Consider the following 21,664-nt stretch of genomic DNA (forward strand, 5'->3'; position numbering starts at 1 on the left):
CAAGGCTTTAAGAAGAAGTTTAAAGACCCCCACACAACGAAGGAATCAGATACTCTGCCTTCTTTTCTGCGTCTGAGCTCCAAAAGACTAAAGTAGAAAGTGTTGCTCATGCTGCCTTCTGATGGCATGAGAAGCATGAGTGCACCTGTGAAGGCACCATTAATACTAAATGATATGTTCAGGTTTAATAAAAACACATGCTGCCATTTAGGCAACAAAATATTCAGCCGAGGCCTTACATGTTTTAGCAAGACAGTATCAAACTGCTTACTGTACACACTCCAATAGAACAGAACCACAGAAGAAGAGCCCTGATGCTAAAGTGGCTGGGTGACAGTCCACATGTGTCCCCCACTAACTATTGGCATTTCATGAAATGATGTCAAAAGATAATTTAACACTAAAGCAGCTGGTGTCGTCCTAAATCTCTGTAGTGTTTTACAAAGAAAGTTGAAATTTTAAAAAAGCACGGCGGCATTAAAATAGAGCTGTTAGATAAACTGTCACTATTAACATTAAAATGTGGGTTTTTCATTCACAAATCTATTCTTCGAAACGAGGTTGTAGTTCCATACTGGATCAGCAGATGGAAAAAGTGGGCAAATATCCCAGGGGTCCAGTCCTGAGGGGCTGCAAGTGCCCTACATTTGCTTAGAGTGTCTTTGTGTGGGGTAAGGTTAGTAAATGAGAATGTAGTCGACAGCAGAAGAATCAAATATCAATATTGCCTGTTTTTGCATCGTTCTAAAAACATTTATGTTAAAGTGAATAACTAAAAAGGGGGCTGACGGGGGCAGACGGCTCATTTGTGCCCTGGGGCCTCCTACTGAGACTTTCTGGCGGCAGTCCTATGATAAACAGTGAGACTGCAGTAAAGAAGCCATTACAAGAAAAGCGAACATGGATTTTCCTTTTTTTTTCCAGAAAAGGAAAGAAACTTGAAGTCTCTCTCATATCTCTTTCCTGTACGTTCACTTCCTTCAACACCAGAGCACAGACTCCTCAGATGAAGAGACGCTGCACATAGACACGGAGGCCAAGCCTGAGGTCAAAAGTCGCAATTCCAAGGTGAAGAAAAAGAGCGGCAGCGCCGCAGGAATTCTGGACCTGTTGCAGGCCAGCAAGCAAGTGGGTGGCATCGACTACGGCACCAACAGGTAGACTAACCTAACCCCGATGTCAATTTTCTGCTGCATTCCCATCAACACCAACAGAACTTGGACTTCTAAACTCATTTGAGTTAGAGTACATGCGCAGCATTAATCTCTAAATGGCTCCCGCTGGACCCCCTTTTCCTTCAGTAAATGAATTTTAGCTCCTCTTAATGGACCGAGGCACTGACAAACAAATGGCCTACTCAGCGGCGACGTAATTGGATGAAAAAGCTGAATTTTACAGCTTCGCTCAGAGCTGAAAAATCAGCTAGCGGCTGGAGCAACAGTTTACACCGATTCTGTCAGCAGTTTGTGTTAAGTCAGTGTTTGTTTCATCCCGTGTTAATCTATCAAACGCTGCGTGGCTCCAGGCTCTTCCCTTTGCCTTTTGCTGTTTGCGAGCTCTTGATGGTCTATTTCCACCACACTGAAAGCTACAAATGAGCAATGAAAGAAAGAAAGAAAACATTGATGAAATATGTTAATTTCTCACATCGTTGGTGCTTTGAAGAGGGGCTGAAGCTTCATTATAGCGGTGTGTGATAGTCGCTTTGTTTCTTGTGGCAGCTCAGCAGGTGATAGCTTAATGGGTGTGTGGATTCATTTTGGGAGCGATGTCTTAAAGAGGATATTTGTTTTTGACAGTTTTCCTTCCTCTTTGTTCCACTGAGGCACAGTTTGTAATCTAGCTTACACCGAGATCTGGTTCAGAGCTTTCTTCAGTTCTTTCTTTCTTTCTTTGACCTCTGCCAGCGTGTTGACCACCATGTAATGGCTGTGTTGTTGTGTATTTCTTATTGACATACTTACAGTCAGCCACCTGCATCTCCCAGCACACAGGAGGCCATTCAGGGCATGCTGTCCATGGCCAACCTGTCGTCTTCAGAGAGCTTGCAGCAGCCGTGGAGCAACAGCCAGGCCAAAAACAACGGCCAGTCGAAGAACAACTCGCACAGCTCGCAGGCCGGCAAGAAGGCCGGCAGAGGAGGAGGCGGAAACAACAGCAAGCGGTCGACTAAACGTCTGCCAAAGAAACCCAGGAAGAGCAGCAGTATTGAGAGTCTAGATTATGACGACGACCAAGATCACATGGATGCGTGTTTCAAGGACTCGGATTACGGTAAGCGACAAATGCCAACTTGTTGTTGTTTCCTCATTTTCCTGTCATCGTGGGCAGGGTGGGGTGACGGCGGTAACGAGTGTCATTTTTCCATGATACTGGTGCTGGTCAAGTTCCAAAGCATTCCCTGTTTTGCCCTATTGTACCCAGGATGTGTTTTTTTCAGCTACAGTGTACTATGAATTTATAAGTCACACCTACCTATTGTCTGGGCAGAATCACAGGAAACCAAGAAAATGCTGAAAATGAGACAAAAACACGAACTGAAAAGATAGAGTGTGTTTCTGGATGGCTGTCTTTCTAAGCTTAGACCATCAGAGTGATGAAACTAGGTAAACATTTCATATGCTGGAGTCTTGGGATTGCATTAACCCCAAAAATGTCTCCAAAAAAACATGCATGTTTATGTGTGCTCCTCCCCCTACACACAGAGTGGAGCAGGAAGCCGTCACTCTAACAGAAAACACCTTTTAACCAAAATATTAAAACAGCTCATCCAAACAACCTCTCACTCAGCGCTACACCCGATTACACCCACCAGCTTTGAAGGGCGTAGGATGAATGACTTAAGAGACGTAAAGAGATTTCTCTAATTAGAAGTGGGATAACTTTAATCATGGTAAAACATTCTTGTAATCAGGATCAGGAATGGGAATGTGTATCAGGATGTTGTCATTGCGTCTGTTAGCTTCAAAGAGATGGTTTGCAAAATGTAAACAAATACACGCTTTAAAAACGAGCTTCATGAAGGTTTGTACTGGAACTGTTCTGTTGTTCGCCTTCATATTAATGCACCAATAATTGTCTTTAAGCATTACATGAAAAGTAGCTCCACACAAGAGACTGAGAATTGCTTTGAACTGAATAACTGTTTGGCTAAGTGGAAAAACAGATATTCAGACATAATCAGACTTTAGTTTTGATACAAAGGATTTAGAATCAGAAGATCCTAAAAGTAACTAAAGGCACGGTGACTGTGTCCACAGACAGTAACCTGTGCAATTGTTTCAGTGAGAGAATCACATCCATGTTTACTGCAGAGCTCCCCGAGAGCCTGAAGATCACAGATATCAGCACTGATTTCTTCACATTATCCGACTCTTCTGATGACGCACGATGACATCGTCAAAGGCTTTGCATTCAGGAACATTTTTCTGAAATTGTTCAGCTATTTGAAGATGCATTTTTTTGAACTTTTTTACTATTAAGGAGCTCTGCCTCTACAAGGTGCTCTTTGTTGGACCCAATCTGACAATTTTAGGACGTGTCCGTGGCATCAAAACCAGTTGAACACTTTTAAGAGTGCAACCCTCAATCATTTTGAATCATATTTTGTAGGATTTGTTGGAAAAACTAAAAATGAAAAGACTCCCTCACTGAGATTTCTCACGTTTTGCTGTTTCTAAATGCATAAATCTAAAACACAGTAGTTGCAATGTCTTTATATTTTATCATTTATATTTATTTGGGTCTTAAAGGACCTTAAAACACATTTTTGTTACATTATTATTTTTATATATTTTTTAAATTGCAGTACTTTTAGTGGTTCACTATTATTTTATTGCGCTTTTTTGTTTCTTTTTGTTTTCTACATCAATAAAGTTGAATGTGCAGGAGGGCTGATTTATTCAAAAACTAAAAACAGTGCAGCTGATCGGAGCTCTGTGAGTTCAGTCTGGTGTCATTTTTCAAGCGCATGAATGAGAAAATAATGTATCTGCCATGTCTGATCCTCACTGCTGCTAACAGGTGCTTTAAAAACAAATTGGCCCCTTATGTATCTGCTTGTGGAGCTTAATTTCTCAATTTGGCCTGGAGCTTTTCATTACGTGTACGTGACACGGGCTTATGTTTACTTTTCGTGCGTCTCTTTGGGGTTTTTTTGCTCCAGTTTATCTTTTTTTCCTGCAAAATGCTTTCCCTGTGAAGCCCATCCAAACACAGCTGTTTGGAGCCTCCTAGCTTGTTAATAAGTGATTAACACGCGTTCCAAACGGTTATTTTACAAGCTTTTTGAACTTCTAATTGGTCCAATTAGTTGTTCTTAGCACGAACATTCTCGCTCTAAAATCCCGAAGCTTCTCCCGCAGACTGGCACTCTGCTCTGCTTTTATAAACAGGTCATTTTTTATCTTGATCATCCATTTATCAGATATTAAAAGGTCTAGATTGGAATGGCTGCACTGTGAACCGACAGTCAACAGCTGCTTTGCAGCTGCACCGCATGCTGCCTCCTCCGTTTTACAGAAAACTGAAGTAATTGCAGCTTTTCTTTGCAACTTCTCAGCAATGAGCTAACATGCATGACATGTGAGTAATCTGTTCCACGTTTCGATTTTAGTTTACCCCTCGCTGGAGTCCGAAGAGGATAATCCTGTGTTCAAATCGAGATCAAAGAAACGGAAAAGCAGCGACGACACTCCGTACAGCCCCACAGGTGAACACTGGCATTGTTTAAGAAGCATCTTGGCTTCAGAGTTTTATGAAAGAAATATGTTCTAAACCCCAATATGGATGTCCTGGCAGCCCGCGTAGGACCATCAGTTCCCCGACACGAGCGGCCAGCCAGAGATGGAGCCCGGGTGGCGTCCATAGAAACAGGCCTGGCTGCGGCTGCAGCAAAGCTTTCCCACCAGGTAAATTACTTACACTGTATTCTTACACAACTGTAGATATTTCTGATCATTTTGCTCAAACAAAAAATGATGTGTCAAAAGGAGGAACAACAAAAAACCAAGAAGAAGAAGAAAAGCACCAAAAAGAAGGCGCTAGTAATAGAGGAGCCCCCGAAAATCTCTCAGGACAGTAGCTCGCCGGAGCACAATCTGGACTCCCAGGACGGCAGCCTGACAGACCACGAGTTCAACACTGGAACGGTCAAGTCACCGGGAGGGCCGCAGCCCATGGCACCCGGGGTCTTCCTCAGCCAGAGACGGCCGTCCATGTCCTCTCCCAACAGCACCAACTCCACAAGCACCAACAGCAGCGGCATGGCGAAGGGTGACCGTGTGGGCTCAGCAGACGCCAAAGGTGAGCACGTGTACAGAGTGTGGAGTGTGCAGAAGAAAATACACAACGGATGGTCCTGTCATCCTCAGAGCAACTGTCACTGGTTGTTGGTCCTGCAGAAACAGACAGAACTTTGTGCCTCACAGTGATGACTTCTAAATATATTTCCCTTTAAACCATTGCAGTGTATGTTATGAGCGATTTAACGCCAATGTAACAGTGTGTTTCTGAGAGAGGAAAAAAGGAAAAGCATAATAGGTCCCCTTTAAGCACAGGCACGGCTATTTGTTCGTTAGAAAATTTCAAATGCTGCGTGTAACGTCTTTAAAGCTTTAGTAATCTGTGGGATTAAGATTTCACTTCCCGTGAATAAATTTGAATCACTCGCCTTCTTTACACAGAGATTCTTGTAGCAGCTTTTCAGTAATGGAGCATTAATGAATGAATATCTAATGGCTTTTAAATTGAGCAGTTTTTCAGGGAAATGAATGTTTTCCATCTTGCCAAATGAAAGTTCTTTCCAGGATTTTTTTTTTTTTTACAATTTCTAAAGCTTCATCCGGACTAGTAATCAATAATAATTAGCAAATAACAGTTTGGTTTGGCGGCCGCTGCTCTTTGAGCGTGCAAAGTGCAACCTATTGTAATGAGAGACAGTTGTGTGAACTGTTGTGAACTGCCAATGATGGATACTTAGAGGGAGTGACTCCCTCCTCCAGGAAATGCGTCTCACTTAAAGGTTTTCTAGGGATCCTTTTAGGTAGCTTCTCGTTAATGCATTGCTTTTTAATTTACATTTGCATGTGGTTCTTCCCGCCAGTATTGAAATGACATTTAGACATGTTATTTAACAGAATTTTAAACGATCTGTCTTGTTCCCCTCTGCTGGCCACAACACAACATGCTATAATTTGGCATTAACTTTTAAAAGTGCCCATTTTGTCAGAATAGCAGGCGCACTGGCATTAACTAAAATTAGCCAGAAGAAAGATGCCAAAGCACAAACAGTCCCACTGCTGCAAATCCCACTTGTTGTTTACTGTAGTTATCCCCTCGTGGCCCATTCAGCCAAGTTTGGCTTGATTAGACAAACACTTAACGCAGCAGCGAGCTGCATGATCTGAGTTTGCATGCTGCCTAATGTTACTAGCAAAGTAGTAATATTACAAATGCAAATGCTTATATAGCACTTTTCTACCTGAGCACTCAGTAAAACTAGTCTCATTCATGCAGGCACTGTGTGCTACGCTTTGTGTCTAACAAGCGTCAGAGAACAGCTTGGGGTCAGTATGTTGTCAAGTATAGTTGGTATGTAGACTGCAGCACCCAGAGGTAAAGTCAACGATGACCTCTTTACCTCCTGAGCTACAGCCACTCCTGTGTGTTTAACGGTTATAATGTTTAATATAAACGTTGGCGCTGGCACGGCTGGCAGCCTTAACCCAATTTTCCTCGGGATGAATAAAGTATGATCAATCAATCAATAATACAAACATGACATTAGTGATTGACTCCATTACTAACCCACATGTGGTCTTTTGCTGCTGTAACCATCTGTTTCAAGGTTTGACATGGCGTGGGTTCAGAGATGCTCTTCTGCTTGCCTTTCCTGTAGTGAGGGGTTATTTGAGTTGCTGCTGCTGTCCTGTCCGCTCAGAGCAGTCTGGCCATTCTGACCTCTGCCCTTAACAAGGCATTATTATCAGTATAATTGTAGGGTCTTTACCGTCAAATATAAAGCGTCTGGAAGCGATTGTGGTTGTGATCTGGCGCTATTTAAATGAGATTGAACTGAATTGCATTTTCACCCAGAGAACTGCCACCAACTGGATAGTTTCTCTGTTTTGAGCCATTCTGTGTTAGTGATGGTTGTATGCTTGTGAGGGGAAATCCCAGTAGGTCAGCAGTTTCTCAGACCAGTCCATTCAGAGGCACTTAAATCACCTTTCTTTCCCCTTTCTATTTGGACTGAACTTCAAAAGGTCATGTGGTGACATGTGACTGTGTAATTAGATATTTGTCTTTCGTAGCTGGACCGGACATTCCTAACAAAGTATGCGGTGAGCGTAAGTCTTTCCACTGTCTGTTGGACACAAGCAAAAGTCTGGAACAACATGTTCAGACAGTGTTGATGAAAAATCACTATCTTCCTGTTAAAAGGGAGTTTTTCCTTCCCACTGTCGCCAAAGTGCTTGCTCATAGTGGGTCATATGATTGTTGTATGTATTATTGTAGGGTCTACCTTACAATATAAAGCGCCTTGAGGTGCTGTTGTTGCCCTGTGGGGCTCCTGTTGGGTATGAGTATGTTAAACATGTTTTTGCTATTAGACCAATGAACATGTTCCAGCATAAAGGCCACTAAGCTAGCAAATATTGGTGCGAACATGTCAGGATGTATTACTTTGTTACATTTTTGGAAACAAAATGTTGTAAGCTGGCTCGGCATCTTACCTCTTGTCTTTTCTTGTCTTTCCTGCAGCTAAGCGGCTAAAGAAAGGCATGGCAACAGCCAAACAGAGACTTGGAAAGATTTTAAAGATCCATCGAAATGGAAAGCTCCTTCTGTAGCATGCAGCGGACTGTCGTAGGACTGGGAATTCACGAGCTGGGTCCCATCCCAACCTCACCCCCCCGTTCACCGATTAAAGCCAACGACGTGGAAAAGAGATAAAAGACTGAAACGAGATGGGAGAAGAAGAAAATCATGCATTTTTGAATTTCTAAGAAGAACATCAGTCAAATAGGTTTTTGCCTCTACTTATACTTTATAACTTTCAGATATTAAAAGTGTACAGAACCTACTATAAATATTTTTTAAGAGAACATGTCTCATTTTACTACAGCTGTGAGTTTATCAGGGGTTGCTAAAACATGAAGTAGAATTACATTGCAGTCATTCCAAGATTTGTGAAAGTATCCCTTGCATGTATTCAGTTGCATGTGCGCTTGGGTCAGGGTTTTTTTTTGTTTGTTTGTTGGTTTGTTTGTTTTTGAGGGTTATTTCCTACTAACTGGATGCGGCTTATCATTGCCACGCTCGATTGAACTGGGAAAATTCACCTCCTCCTTTCCCAACGTCCTCGTGTTTGATCAGAATCGATTAGCGCGCGTGCGTCTCTGTCGGCGGGAACCTTTGTTCGTTTGTGCCGAGCCGTGGATCGCAAATGAGGAGCGACTATAAAGCACAAAAAGCGAATCGCGGGCAGCGCCGTCCAGATGTTTGTCAAAGCGAACGCAGTCAGACGGAGGAGGACCGGCCATAGGATTACTGACACTACACGGCGCTGATGATAAGCCTCATCCACGTCACGTCTGCGGTTACATGGGGATACTTTCTCTCTTCTTTTGCTTTCCCAGGCAGCACCGACAACATAGGCGCATCTCTGCATTTTTATAGCTTCACACATCACAGTATATAGAATGTAGCTTGTACATAGCCTTTTAAATTACTACTTTTTGTATCCTTTCCCCTTAAGGCTTCATTCAGCATTTTTACCGGTTTTGCTAATAAGAATAAATGAATAAAAGTATATATATGGATATACACTATAGTCCTAATTTTTATTTGTATTTTTTTTTAATAACAGAGGTTCACTTTTATTATTATTAGTATTATGTTGTCATTAGACGTAAAGGTGTTGCCTGGAAAACAATCGAAGACACGATACATTTTATTGTCATATGGCCTTACATACACAAAGCTAATTGTATTGTGATTCTGTCTGAACGAGAGACGAAGCTTTGAGGGAAAATTACATAAAAGGATTAAAAAAAGCAACACTTAAAGTTTCTATGACCAGCCTCTTGTTCGAGTTCTAGTATCCTGAAGGGTTTTGGAGTTATTTTACTAGCACCTTGTGAAGTGTTTATGTGTCAGTGATGTAATTTATTAATGTTTGTAGCTTTTTTATACTTGTACAATTCTAAAGAGTTTTTGTTTTCTTTTGGTTTTGGATATTTCATCAAGTTGTGAATTTACCCTTCACTTTTTGTTGCTTTCTTTTTTAGGCGTTTGTGTATTTGGGGGGCGCCACGGACATTTGACACACTAGAACCCACGTTGGCAAACTTTTTTATCTACACCCTGTCTCCAACCATTTCCAATGTGACATGATTATCATTACTATTGTTGATATTATGGTTCGAAGCAGCCGCGTCCACACCTCCATCACACCTCGGGTTGTGTTTTTTTCCACGTTATTTTGGTCAGGACATTTTCGACATGGTCTCAGTGCGCTCTGCTTTCGTCTCCGAAACGCTCTGATCAAACACTCTTTTCAGGTTTTTATTTTGTACAATACGTGTGTTGCTTTGTTGTGGTTTATTTTTGTATGTCCGACCTATTAAATGCATCCACTGTGCCAGGACAGTGAATGATACCTGTTGTAGCTGTCTTCCCTTACTGTTCTTCACAGTACTACCAAGTATTTACAATCCTTTTTGACCTGAAATATATTTTTCTGTATTTAGACGATTCTGTTGGAGATCATAGCTCACTTTTCTAAGACATGGAGAAATGGCAAATTCAACTCCGAGGAACAAACATATTGTTGTTGAATGATATGATTGTCCGCCTTGTTTACTTTTGCAATACAGTTACTGTGGAAAACCTACTTTGTAATGTGTTCCTGTCCCACCTGCGTTGTGACAGTTTGTGTGGTGAACACTAAACATGGTTTCTTTTTGCTTTCCTGCTTGACACTGTCCTGCTTAAAAGTCAAATCCAGCACTACGCACATCATCGGGCTCTTGGACTCCTCCCACAGCTCTAGCCGAGTCATTAATTAAAACCAGGCCAAAGTCAACACCATTAAAACTGTATTAACTTAAAAAGCGCTCCAAAGCAGTCCGACTTTTTTCACAGCAGGTGTGGCTGCGGTTAAATGTCCTGTGGGCAGAATGTGCTCAGTGAAGAGAGCTACATCAAACCTTTACTGCCTCGCGACGTTTGACGTTGTTCTTAAATCTGCAGTCAGACAGTCAAGAGTGGAGCAACAGCGAGTCTGTGCCACTAGATGGAGTCAAAAAATGTGTCTATGGAGAGGAAGCTTTCAAGTCCAGCACATGGAGAAATACAAGAAATAGGTGCCGATTTTTACCAGCAGAGAGGATGTTAGTAAAAATGGTTGCGTTAATTACTCTTCAGAGTATATATATATATATATATATATATGTAATTTTTTAAAAATATGTTTTTGTATTTTCCAAATTATAGAATATATATACAATTTTAAAAAAGGTCTAGATAATTCATAATGATAGGATTATTGATGCAATAATACTATTGTAGAATTAAAGAAATCTGAAAAAATATATATATTTATTTATTTACACTTACGTATTTATTTATACAAACATCATACATCATATATATATATGGTGTATGATGTTTGTTTCTTGAGGATGAGGATTTAAAGGTGAACTTACTGATGTCTGTGCCACATCTGAAAGTAACTGTAGACTTTTATGATTCATTGTTTTGAGATTTGAGGCTAAATGGGTTTTTTTTATTTGTTTGTTTTATTTTCAGTTTTCTGCTTGATTAAAAAAATACTTAGTTACAGTTTGTGTTGTAACTAAAAAAAATAAAACTGTGGCTTTGCCTTCTGGAAGAAAACCCTGAAGAAAACCATGTCCTACATATGATATTTCCCCCACAGATGTGAACAAACACTAATAGTTAAGTTGTAGTGAAGCCCTGAAACAACAATGATTATTCGTGTGTAGGGCAGTAAAATGACTGGAAATGCTATCAGTTATTCTGTTATTTTCTTTTAATGTAAAATCTTAAAAAGTTGTATTGTTAAACTACAACTTAAAAGTAAGTAGAATTCTTAAACGGAGTAAAGGTCAGTAAAAATACTAGAAAAATATTGGCTGTTAGCTGATGTGATCACTGTGGCCTGGTTTTGTTTTAAGAATAAATTTGCACTGTTAAACAGAAAAGTAACTAAAACAGTCAAGTACATGTAGTGGACTAAAATTACTGATGGAGAAATGAAGGATTCAAATAAAAACACAGCAGTGATAATTGGCAGATGACAGGATGTGCTTCATCTGAAGGCTTCACCATTCAAGGTAAACATTTTTCATTTCATTTCACATTTGGCTGACAGTGGAGTTTTGTTTTTGCTGCTGTACAGTTTTTACATTTTCTCATTTTTTAACAATGTGTTGAAAACATTCGCTGACAGCACCAGATCCTTTCTTTGGATTCTCACCGTAAACATTCTGCACCAAACTTCATATTAACCAAATTTTTCTCACCGAGAAGGAAAGAAAGCCGATCTCAAAGAGAAGGAGCGACTTAACCATGAATGAAGGCATCATAAGAAAATTAATCAGCACATTTAAAACAAGCGTCTCCAACAAAAATAAGTCAATGGACTCTTCATTTGCGTAATTACACACTGATTGCAGTAATAGGAAAGTTGGGCCCTCGTACGTTGTGTCGCGTCTTTCCTGCCGTTTTAAGCCTGGACTAATAGCACATCTGGACACAATTGATTTAATCAAAATTAAACCTTCATGGGAATCTGCATTTCCCCACACTGGTGTTTTATTGAATTTGTCCATTAGATTTGTGTGTGTGTGTGTGTGTGTGTGTGTGTGTGTGTGTGTGTGTGTGTGTGTGTGTGTGTGTGTGTGTGTGTGAGAGAGAGAGAAGGAGATCTGTGGGTGTAGCGAAGCAAGGCGGCTGTTAAAGGTCGTGACCCCGTTTCCACCCTGGTTAGCATCAAAGTGAGTTGTTATTGTTAGCTAATTGTTAACACAAAAATGCCAAAGTGCTCTGACAAATGAAAGCATCTCATGCACAGTTTGTCCTCTCAGGATCTTTTTCGCACACGGGAGAAGAAGAAAGTGCTGCGCCGCCGAGCATCATCGGCCCGCTGATTACGGGCCACAGCTACACACACGACAGGGCAACAAGTTGACTTTAGCATTAGGTTTTTCAAATGATTGTTTACCTGCAGTGATTATTTGCACAAAACTGAGTGAACCAAGTCAGTATTGAGTTATTATTTAGTAATTGTTAAGGGTAGCTGATACAAAAGGAAACAATTCATTTGTAGGAAATGTAGAATTAGGAAAAACAGATTTTTCAAATGCACCCAGACCATCTTTGTTCATGCTCAAAAATCTTAGTTCCCTTGTTTAATTTCGGCTCCCTTAACACCTCTCCTCACTTGTTTCTTTGCCAAAATCTGTCCCCTCCAGAGGGCAAGTGGGATCACAATTTAAATGTCAGCGTATTAAAAACAATGCCTGCAGAGTGTTACAGTGTAACTGCTCTCATGGCCGTGCCGCGGCGCCTTAGCGATCACAGATGTGCATGTGCTGCCCTGCACTGCTTTGAACACCCCCTCGGTCCTGTACGGAAGTCCCAGTTGGTCAAGACAAATGTGCCAGATGTGTAAATTACGCAGGAATGTCAGGTTAAGTTTTGTTTTTGTTTGGGCGTGCAATGGTGCAGGATCACCCCTCAAACACCACCGCGACCACACTTTTCCTCTTGCCTTTTATTCATCCCTTTCTTCCCAGTTCAGGCCTGTCATTAGCAATAATGTGCAGTCATTCTTCTACCAACACATTGGGAAAGCTTACAGAGCCTGTTTTCGTGATGAGAAGTGGCATACTCAACGCTTGCAATTTTCAGCAATTGTTTGGAGCTGCTCCCTTCTGCGTGGATTAACCGCTCTGTCAGCCAGCAAGAACTCCTCTGCTGGCAGGAAGCTTAGAGGTGCAGAGAGATGTCTGGCTTCTGCTGACACCCAAACGCACAAAGATACACCGTTTTCCTGTGTTTTCTAGGTTGCTTCCTAAAAAACAATCTGTCAAGTTAACCTTGACGGTGAAAGAACTACAACCCCCTGTGGCTGTTAACTCGAAATAAGTCCAAGACTAATATCAGCACATAACAAAGTATCAAAATTAAGCGCCTGTTCTATGTTAAGAAATGGATTTTTATTTTTAATGTTATTGCAATTAAATTCACTTGTATTCATAAAGCATCACTTCATAGCAAGACTCACCTCAAGCCTCATGTTAGGGAGACAACCCCATCGAAATCAGCAAGCACTTGGCGGTGACGGTGTGGAGGAAGAACTCCCTTTTAACAGGAAGAGACCCCAACAGAAGCAGGCAGCGATCTACCTGTGGCACAGGGAGGCGAGGACAAAACACACACAAAAGTTAACAGGATGCAGCAGCGATGAACAAAGACGTGAGTAGAGGTGCTCAGTGCCTTATGTTCCCCAGCAGCCATTGTCTATTGCAGCATAGCATCCATACATTTCCAAGTTTACAGTTTGTAGCTGAAAAACAGTAACACATAATAATAGTTTTTCATATGTTAAGACGGCAAATTACAGTTATGTACAGGGGCTGAATGCTTGATTCATTTCCAGTGTGCCAGCTTAAATCTGGGAGTGTCAGGCACTACTGTTATTATTTTTATTATACTTATTTATGTATTTTTTACAAAACCTTTCAGATAATACTTATCTATCTATCTATCTATCTATCTATCTATCTATCTATCTATCTATCTATCTATCTATCTATCTATCTATCTATCTATCTATCTATCTATCTATCTATCTATCTATCTATCTATCTATCCTTAAATCAGATAAGTGGAAGAGAATGGATGGATCAGCCCTTCTTTATATGAGCCAACCCAAAAAGACCTAAAGACCACAGATTTAATCAATGCTTCAGATTATAATCTTTTTCTTATGTCAAATATTGTTACAAGCTTTAATTGAAAAGGATCCTGAAACTGGAAAATAAATAAAACGGTGCCTCTAACATGTCATGGATTCATACAATTCATCCCAGGAGAACTGAAAAAAACTAAAGTTGTCAAACAAAGTGTAACTATGTGAGAGCAGCCTGAGCAGATACACTTCATTACTTACCATCAGCGATTATCACGGTACATGTTTGATTCAGCAGGTGAGGCATGCTGGCATCCTTCTGCTCTAACAACAAGGCTCACACTGTAAAAGTCTTCTCCTGCAGTCGAGCACTGAGAGGAAGCTGAAACTTAAAAACCGTTGTCAAACAAAACACAGCATTGCCTCGGCAGCAGACGAATGTCCGACAGCTCGAGAAGTGCAAGAAAATGCTGCCCAGTTTCAAGACAAACACAGAGGCTCACGTTTATGGCGGCGTGTTTCCTTAACCTTTGGCAGGCCTAAAATCTTGGACCTGGAAAACAACACGTCATCGCTAATTTTTGTTGCCCATCAAGGAAATGACTGTCACAAGTGAAGCAAGAGCCCACCCAAATGAAAGTATCATTAATGTGAGCGTGATCAAGGCCTCCGCAGAAAGGCTGTTTTATTCACTAAGTGGTCACAGCGTCTATCAGCAGCCGTCTCAGTAAGACATGACCGTTTTGGTTCATTTGGGTTTTTTGTCTCAGTCGGTGCCACATTAAAGAATCGTACTCATTAAAATATCACCACACACTCAGTGCTTGAGATATGAGTGAGATGTCATTATATAATGCAGCAGTGGATTATTTCTATGAAAAACAACCAAGCTGAACTGCAGGTGCCACTTTTTTGATACTGAATTTGTGTGATGTTGACAGAAAGGGAAAATATTTTCTTGTCTTTATAAATTATTCAAAGATGGTTTCCCGTCAGCTGTAACAACTGACTTAAGCTCCAGGTGCAACACCAGCTCGCAGTGTGCAACAGTAATGGCCACTGATTAAATAAATAAATAAATATAATGTGCTTGTAGGGCTTGTTCAAACACAGCTGGCTGTGATTTTTATAGATATGAAAATGATTTCAATTAGGTAGAAGCTCCAGCAAATTCTGGTCAGCTCCAGTGAAAAACAGTAAATGATGCCAAATTTGAGCATGTCTGTATTTATTTATTATTAAAGTATCCTACACTTTATTATCTCCAATAATCCAGAATGCCAAAGGAAAAATCCTGATCCTGTTTCTCGCTGAGGGAACCGCGGTGACGCTAATGGTAAACAAAAATATATTACAACTGCATATCTGAGGGGCTGCTTTGTGAAACAGCTACAGCTAACCATAACTAAAGATGAAATTAGATGCTCTACTCTTACTAAGCTGGTTCTGTAATTCTGTTATAACCACAATCATGACTCTGTCTGGGTGGAACTGGAGTCCTCAGGTGGGACCACACAAGCTCAACCATTAACTCCAGTTCAGTTTAATAAATTTTTTTAAAATGCATAAAAATCAGTTATCTCCTTCTGAATTACAAATGGAGTTGAAATTTCTTCCTACATTTTCCTTGTTATTGCCACGTTTTGTAAATCCATATTTTGGTAGCTGCAGCACATTTACATCTTTCCACAGGACCTCGGTTAAACGCCTTTCCTTCTCTAATGAAAAGACCTCCTGCGTCTTTTTCATTCCACATTATTTGTATCCAACTCCAACCTCGGGACGCATGTAGCAGCACATGGTAAATAAATGCAAATTGCTTCAGAGGTTAACACACTTTATGTGTGTGTGTGGGATGTGGACGGGGGCGGGCGAGGTTATACGCTGTCACTGCGCCCTGTAAACAGCGGAGCCAAACAACACATGCGACATGTTTAGCTCTGAAATGTATGAATGCAAACATGTGTTAGCAAAGCTGACCAGTTGTTTTTAGAGGTTTCTTTCTTTGCTGGGAACAGCTCAGTCGAGTAGTACTTCATTATTATCCTTAGAGGTAATGACTTGTAATGCAAACAGACACAATGGTAATATTGTTGTAGTTTTAGTAGCTTTAATATAACAGATGTGTCATTATACAGAAAAAGTTAGGGTGGCCCTGAGAGACCAAACGGACTGCAACATGAGAAAACACCAGCAATAAGAAAAACGCTGCAAAAGCACACAAAACACAACGGAAATAGGAAAAAACACAAGGGAAGTGTTTCTGGGGAGACAATAACCCAACGGACCAGTTGCAGGAACCCAAAACATGGTAGGTGTGTTTTATCATGATTCGTATGATACTGATGACAGATTTTTAGGCTAATATTAGGCTAACACACTTACCGCTCATCTTTTCTTTCCTCACAAAACTGACAGATCCTCCACTTCTTTTGTCTCCCAGCACAACTCTTAGAATATTTTGGTTCCTGCACCTGGTCTGTCAGGTTACTTCCCTTGTGCTTTGGAAATCTGTTTCCGTTGTGTTTTGTGTGCTTTTGCAGCGTTTTTCTTGTTGCTTGTGTTTTCTTAAGTTGCAGTTCGTTTGGCCTCTCAGGGCCACCGTAAAAATTACAGTACAGAAATATTTAAAGAAGCTTTGTTGACATTATATTTGTATTTGTGGTGTCTCTATACATGTCTTGGCTGGAGATATTTGGCCCTGGTGTTAAAAAGGAGTTCTTCCTCCCTGCTGTCGCCAAGGGTTTGGGTTTTGCTATTGCAGGATCTTTACCTTAAAATATGAACTGTCTTGAGGCATCTGAGCATGTCTCAGTGCTCTTTTTGTTTATTTTTCTTCTTCAAAAGTTCTGCTATCCAAGTATCACATGGATCTGTAATAAGAAAATTGTAGCTTATTTTACAATTTTAGTAGAAAACTAAGAAAAACCTTAAATAACACCATTACTATAAATTCTAACATAAGCAGTGGCAGCAGTACTAAGAATATTTTTGAGTGACACTGCTATTTCTATTTAAGTGGCTCTGATTTCATTGTGGATGATGTGGATTTAAATTACACTCAGCTGACAGTGGGAGTCTCCTAAGTACAATTACTCTGTTTACACGCAATAGTATGGGAGGGAAATTGCTTTTGAAAGCGCTCTTTAAGGTTATGGTTTTGCTGCTGCGGATAAGCCCAATGTTTACCAAAGTATTTTAAGGGAACTCAAAGCTCCGCCACGCATCAACAAGTGTCTTAAACGTCTGCACAAAGGCCCGGTTTTTAGCCCAAACGAAGCAAATGCTCACCTAATCCTTCCAGACAGGCTCCTGAGAGTGGCCCCCAGATAGCATGTGGCCTCTTTAACAAGGTGCTGAAGTCACTTAAGCACTGAGCAAACAAACAAACAATCCAAATCAGTCACTGCATTTCCTGGACGAGTTTCTCGAAACAACTGCGGCTGCACACTGCGCGTACAGGCGCGCCGCATCTGAAGCCGCCGTTCGGTCATCTGTGTGTAATTATTCGTCATTCTAGATGGGCATTTCAGTGGGGCGCTGGTGAAGCAGCTTTATCCTACTTTGAAACAAGTGGGGTTTATTTTCGAGCCTCTGCTTTTTCTCCACAGTCAGATTGCCCGGAGAGATTGGCTTTCTCCCGGCTGTGTAACAGATACCATCTAAACCATTAGGAGGGCTCATTCATTGCCATGTGCCACTCTGCAGCTCAGGTTCCTGCGACCCCGAGGTCAAGCGACTGAGAGCTCCCTGACCTCCAGCACTTCCTCTGAATATTAACAGGGTAGTTATGTAGTCAGAAGTCCTGATATAGAACATTGGTTCATTTAGATAATAGCCAATCAGGCCGAGCAGTGAGGAGTGCAGCGATCTCCTCAGGATGGCTGGGCCTTTATGTGGCTTACAGAGGGCATAATGACAGCAAACAGAGGAAGCATAGGCCTCTCTGGCTGAAATTATGTGGTCACATGCCTGCTGGCTGTAATGCTTTCCTTTAGCCCGGCTAAATGGGGGACAAATCCAGCCAGGCTTTATTATGAAGATGAATGCTGTGCAGTTATCTTGCAGGCACTGGTTTAAGAGAAGAGAGGAGGCCACCATGGTTTAAGAGGCATTCAGCGTGCAACCTCGCCACGTGATGCTAGGCCAACGAGAGAAAATACATTCAAATGATTTTTAAAGGTTTGTATGAACCTGCTGACTTTGACATGGAAACGACCGAACGAGTCGTTTTTTTTCTTTTTCCAGTCGAGTGTATTTAATGAGACCTGTTTTTATAATAACAACATTGATATTTAAATTGAACGTTAACGTGACATTTAAGCTGAGAATTTGACCAAATGTTTTTCACTGGTCAATAATTATATTAAGTTTTTATCTGTTTTATTTGATTTAAAAAAATCAAAGTTTAAAAAAATATTTTTATGTATTTTTCAACATGATTTCATATTTTACTACATAATAAATTTTTTTTTACACTTTCTGTCTTATAATTTTAATTTTTTGCCTCAAATAATTTTTTTTTTATACCTTACATAGTTTACATAATATGAATCATCAAATCGTTCTACTTTTTCACGTGACAATTTTTAAAGACTGTTTTTTTATTTCATAACTTTGAGTTTTGGTGTCAAAACATTTCTATTTTTTCAATTTTGCCACCGTTCTTTCATTTTATATCTCCTCCCATATTTAGAGATTTTGTTTTTTATTTTTCCTTCGTTAGGCGTTTCCATAGTTGAGTGTGAGCCCTGAGGCTCTGTGTTGCATTAGGATCACTTGTAACAACTTAGAACTCGTTGTTGTGGAAATCTGTCAAAGCGAGTGGCATCTTTGTAATCCATCTAAAGTGCAATCAGTGAAGCATCCCTTAAACATATTTGATTGTATCTGAAGGAGTCTTGGCTTCATCTTCCCATCTTGACTCCCACAGAATCAGTGACCCTGTTTGACTGCAGAGCAGTTGCTGTTCATCCACAGCCACACTATCAGGCCTTTAATCAGAACAACATTACTGCGTGTTTGTGGAGCTGAAATCGAGCGTGGCAGCCGCTGGAGGCTCTCTCGGGATGGACAGCAGCCACATTGTCACTCCTTTGTGCTTAATTGTCCGTGTGCTGGAGAAGCAGAGATGAGGCTTAGATGCAGCTGTTGTCACTGGTGGACAAATTCTTGGATAGAAGTGTCAGAGAATAGACGGAGAGTAAAGAGCCTTCGAAAAAAAAGCCTCTAAAAGGTCATTTAGTCACAATGTAATCTTGTTTCACTCATTTTTAAATAAAATAAATCATAAAAAACATGTTTTTTTAAATTATCTTTTAGGAAATGTTGGACAAATAATTGAATTGGGTCAGAATAAACATTGCATTTATTTTACACAAGAACAACACAATGTTTTTCTCTTTGTTGGCTGCTTTGTGTGTGTGTGTCCATCCCTAACGTGTGCCTTTCATAGAAATGTAACTACACAGCCACAGGGGTGTAAATACTGGCACAGCTACTTATGTAGCCACAGATTCAACGAATAAGTCAAAATTAACCTTAAATGGAAGTTATTCTTTTGGCTCACTTTTGCACCATGTTTAACGCTCGAGCTCGACCGTGTTCATTAGCTGGTTACCAGCCTCGCTCTGTCTGCTGTTTAGCACAGGTCATGCTGAGGTTTCCCACCAAAAACCAGTTTTATGTGGGTGGAAGCAAGATTGATGACATGGGCAATAAAAGCAACAAAAGCAAATCAAGAAAGTACATGACATTAAAACACTTGACTGAGCAAAGGGGAAGTGCAGAATTGGGCAATATTTGAATGTGGATTCATTTTAATTTATTTTTACTTTATGTTCATGTCCACATGATAATGTTTTATTGTCATTTTAAACAGGGGCGGATCTACAGGGGAGCAAGGAGGGGTTTGCCCTCCCTCAGCTGCCCCCCCCCCCCTTTGTTTTCTTAGAAGAGATAATGATAGAATGAATATTTTAAAATATTCCACATGCTTACCTGAAGAGCTGTCTGCCACCCTGCCTAGAACTCGTGTCCCTCCTTACCCTCCCCCATGTAAAATGTTCTAAATCCACCACTGATTTTAAAGATGCCCCATGAAACATTTTTATGTTGAAGCAAATTAAATTAGATTTCAAATTTTAACATCTTTCACATTTCCCATTTTAGCACCTAAATTATATACAAAATATTGTTTGTGGCATCTTTAATTTAATAAAATATAAAACTGAACATTTTATTCTTGTCACACAGAAAATAAAAGCTGCCCAAAATAAGTTTAAAACTCAGTATCAGTGTGTAAAAAACCCCCAAAAGCAACTAATGCAGCTCAGGAGTTTTCACAGCTCAGAGTCACATGAGCTGCACACGTGGGCTTAAAGTAAAGTGTTGCAATAAATATTGTAAACTGACTGTCCTGATTAAACTCAGAGGTTCGATAAAGATCCAGTACTTAACACTACTCTGTCTGAAAGGTTCCACTAGTTTGCGTTTGTGCACCAGCTCCCAAACCTGATCGCATCTGACAGTAAATGGGTTTAGAAAATGACGAGAAGCAAGATAATGAGCTTTCTATGCTTCTGTCAGACACTCCCATAGAAAGCCATAAGGGATGCCATCCCGAGCTCGAACGCATGTCAATTATAGCCGAATTCTCCTCGACCTCAGTGAGTAAATAAACACCCTGAAACCAGCGGATAATCATCACAGCTGCTTTTGTCTTATTGCAGAATTTGGATGACACATGGAATCTGCATGCAGGCGGCCCTGCGCTATATATAGTCGGCAGCAATCAAACAAAATAAATGAACTGTCAAAGCACAAGTATTTACAAGCACGACAGAATTTTAAGCAATTATAAGAAAATTTGTTGCATTTCTGAGTAAGTGGTAGCAGATAGGCCTCTGACAGGGAGGCAGTGGTGTGTGACGCGCTGATTTAGAACAGCAAAGCTGCCCGGCTCAACCCCGGCTACAAAAAAAAGAAAAAACCCAACACAATCCACATCCCACACCAACCACATCTCAATAGGCAGGAAAGCTAAAGACATCTGCAGGACCATTACACACACACTTAGCCACACATCAAGGAGCGCTCGGCCGCTGTGTCACTCCCGTTAAACCCCCTTAGAACGGCTGTTTGTATCTTAATTATTTCTTCCCCTTTGGGCGATTTCACATCGTCCTCATCCTTCTTTTTTCTCGGCCAATCGCTTTAACGTTGTTTATGGAAACAAGCAAATTCTGAGTGACCCCAGAAAATGAAACACGTAATGGAAAATTGATAAGCATAACATTATCCCATGCTCATTTGAGCTGTCTGAAGAAAATATAGCGTTTCAGTGATTTGAGATGTTCACCACATTACCATATTTGTGCACCATATGACATGATTTATAGACAATCATGTGATAATTTACATCTTGATGGCCTCATTCATGTGGCTTACTGAGGGGGATTTGCAGAGCCCGCCTCACTGATTACAGACTAAGCTGCGCTGCTAAAACAATGTGTGCTGCAGTCAGCGTGAGCAGAGAGAAACTCTTTATAATCAAGATCTATTTTTAGGCAGGTTGAATCTTTCATTTAGAATAACAGTGGCATTTATTCAAAGTCTGTCTTTGTTGGAAATCTTAAACAAGCCAGATAAACAAAAAGCCAGGGTGAGTGGAGCAGAGAAAACATCAAGCAGGCACTTAGATGGATGTGTTACCCATAC

At 40.6% G+C, this 21,664-nt stretch overlaps 1 protein-coding gene across 2 annotated transcripts in view; it reads left to right on the forward strand.

Annotated features, from left to right (window-relative positions):
- The window catches only part of phf2 (PHD finger protein 2), a 41,087-nt gene extending 31,112 nt beyond the window's left edge, over positions 1–9,975 (forward strand). Inside the window, exons 17-22 of one of the 2 annotated variants that reach the window (XM_085455641.1) lie at positions 991–1,157; positions 1,967–2,274; positions 4,616–4,711; positions 4,801–4,910; positions 4,992–5,304; positions 7,765–9,975. In XM_085455641.1, the coding sequence (XP_085311767.1) occupies positions 991–1,157; positions 1,967–2,274; positions 4,616–4,711; positions 4,801–4,910; positions 4,992–5,304; positions 7,765–7,853 (1,083 nt within the window). In that variant the 3' untranslated portion in view covers positions 7,854–9,975. The remainder of the gene's footprint in view (positions 1–990; positions 1,158–1,966; positions 2,275–4,615; positions 4,712–4,800; positions 4,911–4,991; positions 5,305–7,764) is intronic. The other variant, XM_085455642.1, reaches the window with a different exon arrangement.
- Positions 9,976–21,664: the final 11,689 nt, after the last annotated feature.

Source organism: Copadichromis virginalis, linkage group LG5 (genome assembly GCF_057382275.1).
Source record: "Copadichromis virginalis isolate Kocher_CV1m ecotype Utaka linkage group LG5, C_Virginalis_male_GT1.1, whole genome shotgun sequence".
Lineage (NCBI taxonomy): Eukaryota > Metazoa > Chordata > Actinopteri > Cichliformes > Cichlidae > Copadichromis > Copadichromis virginalis.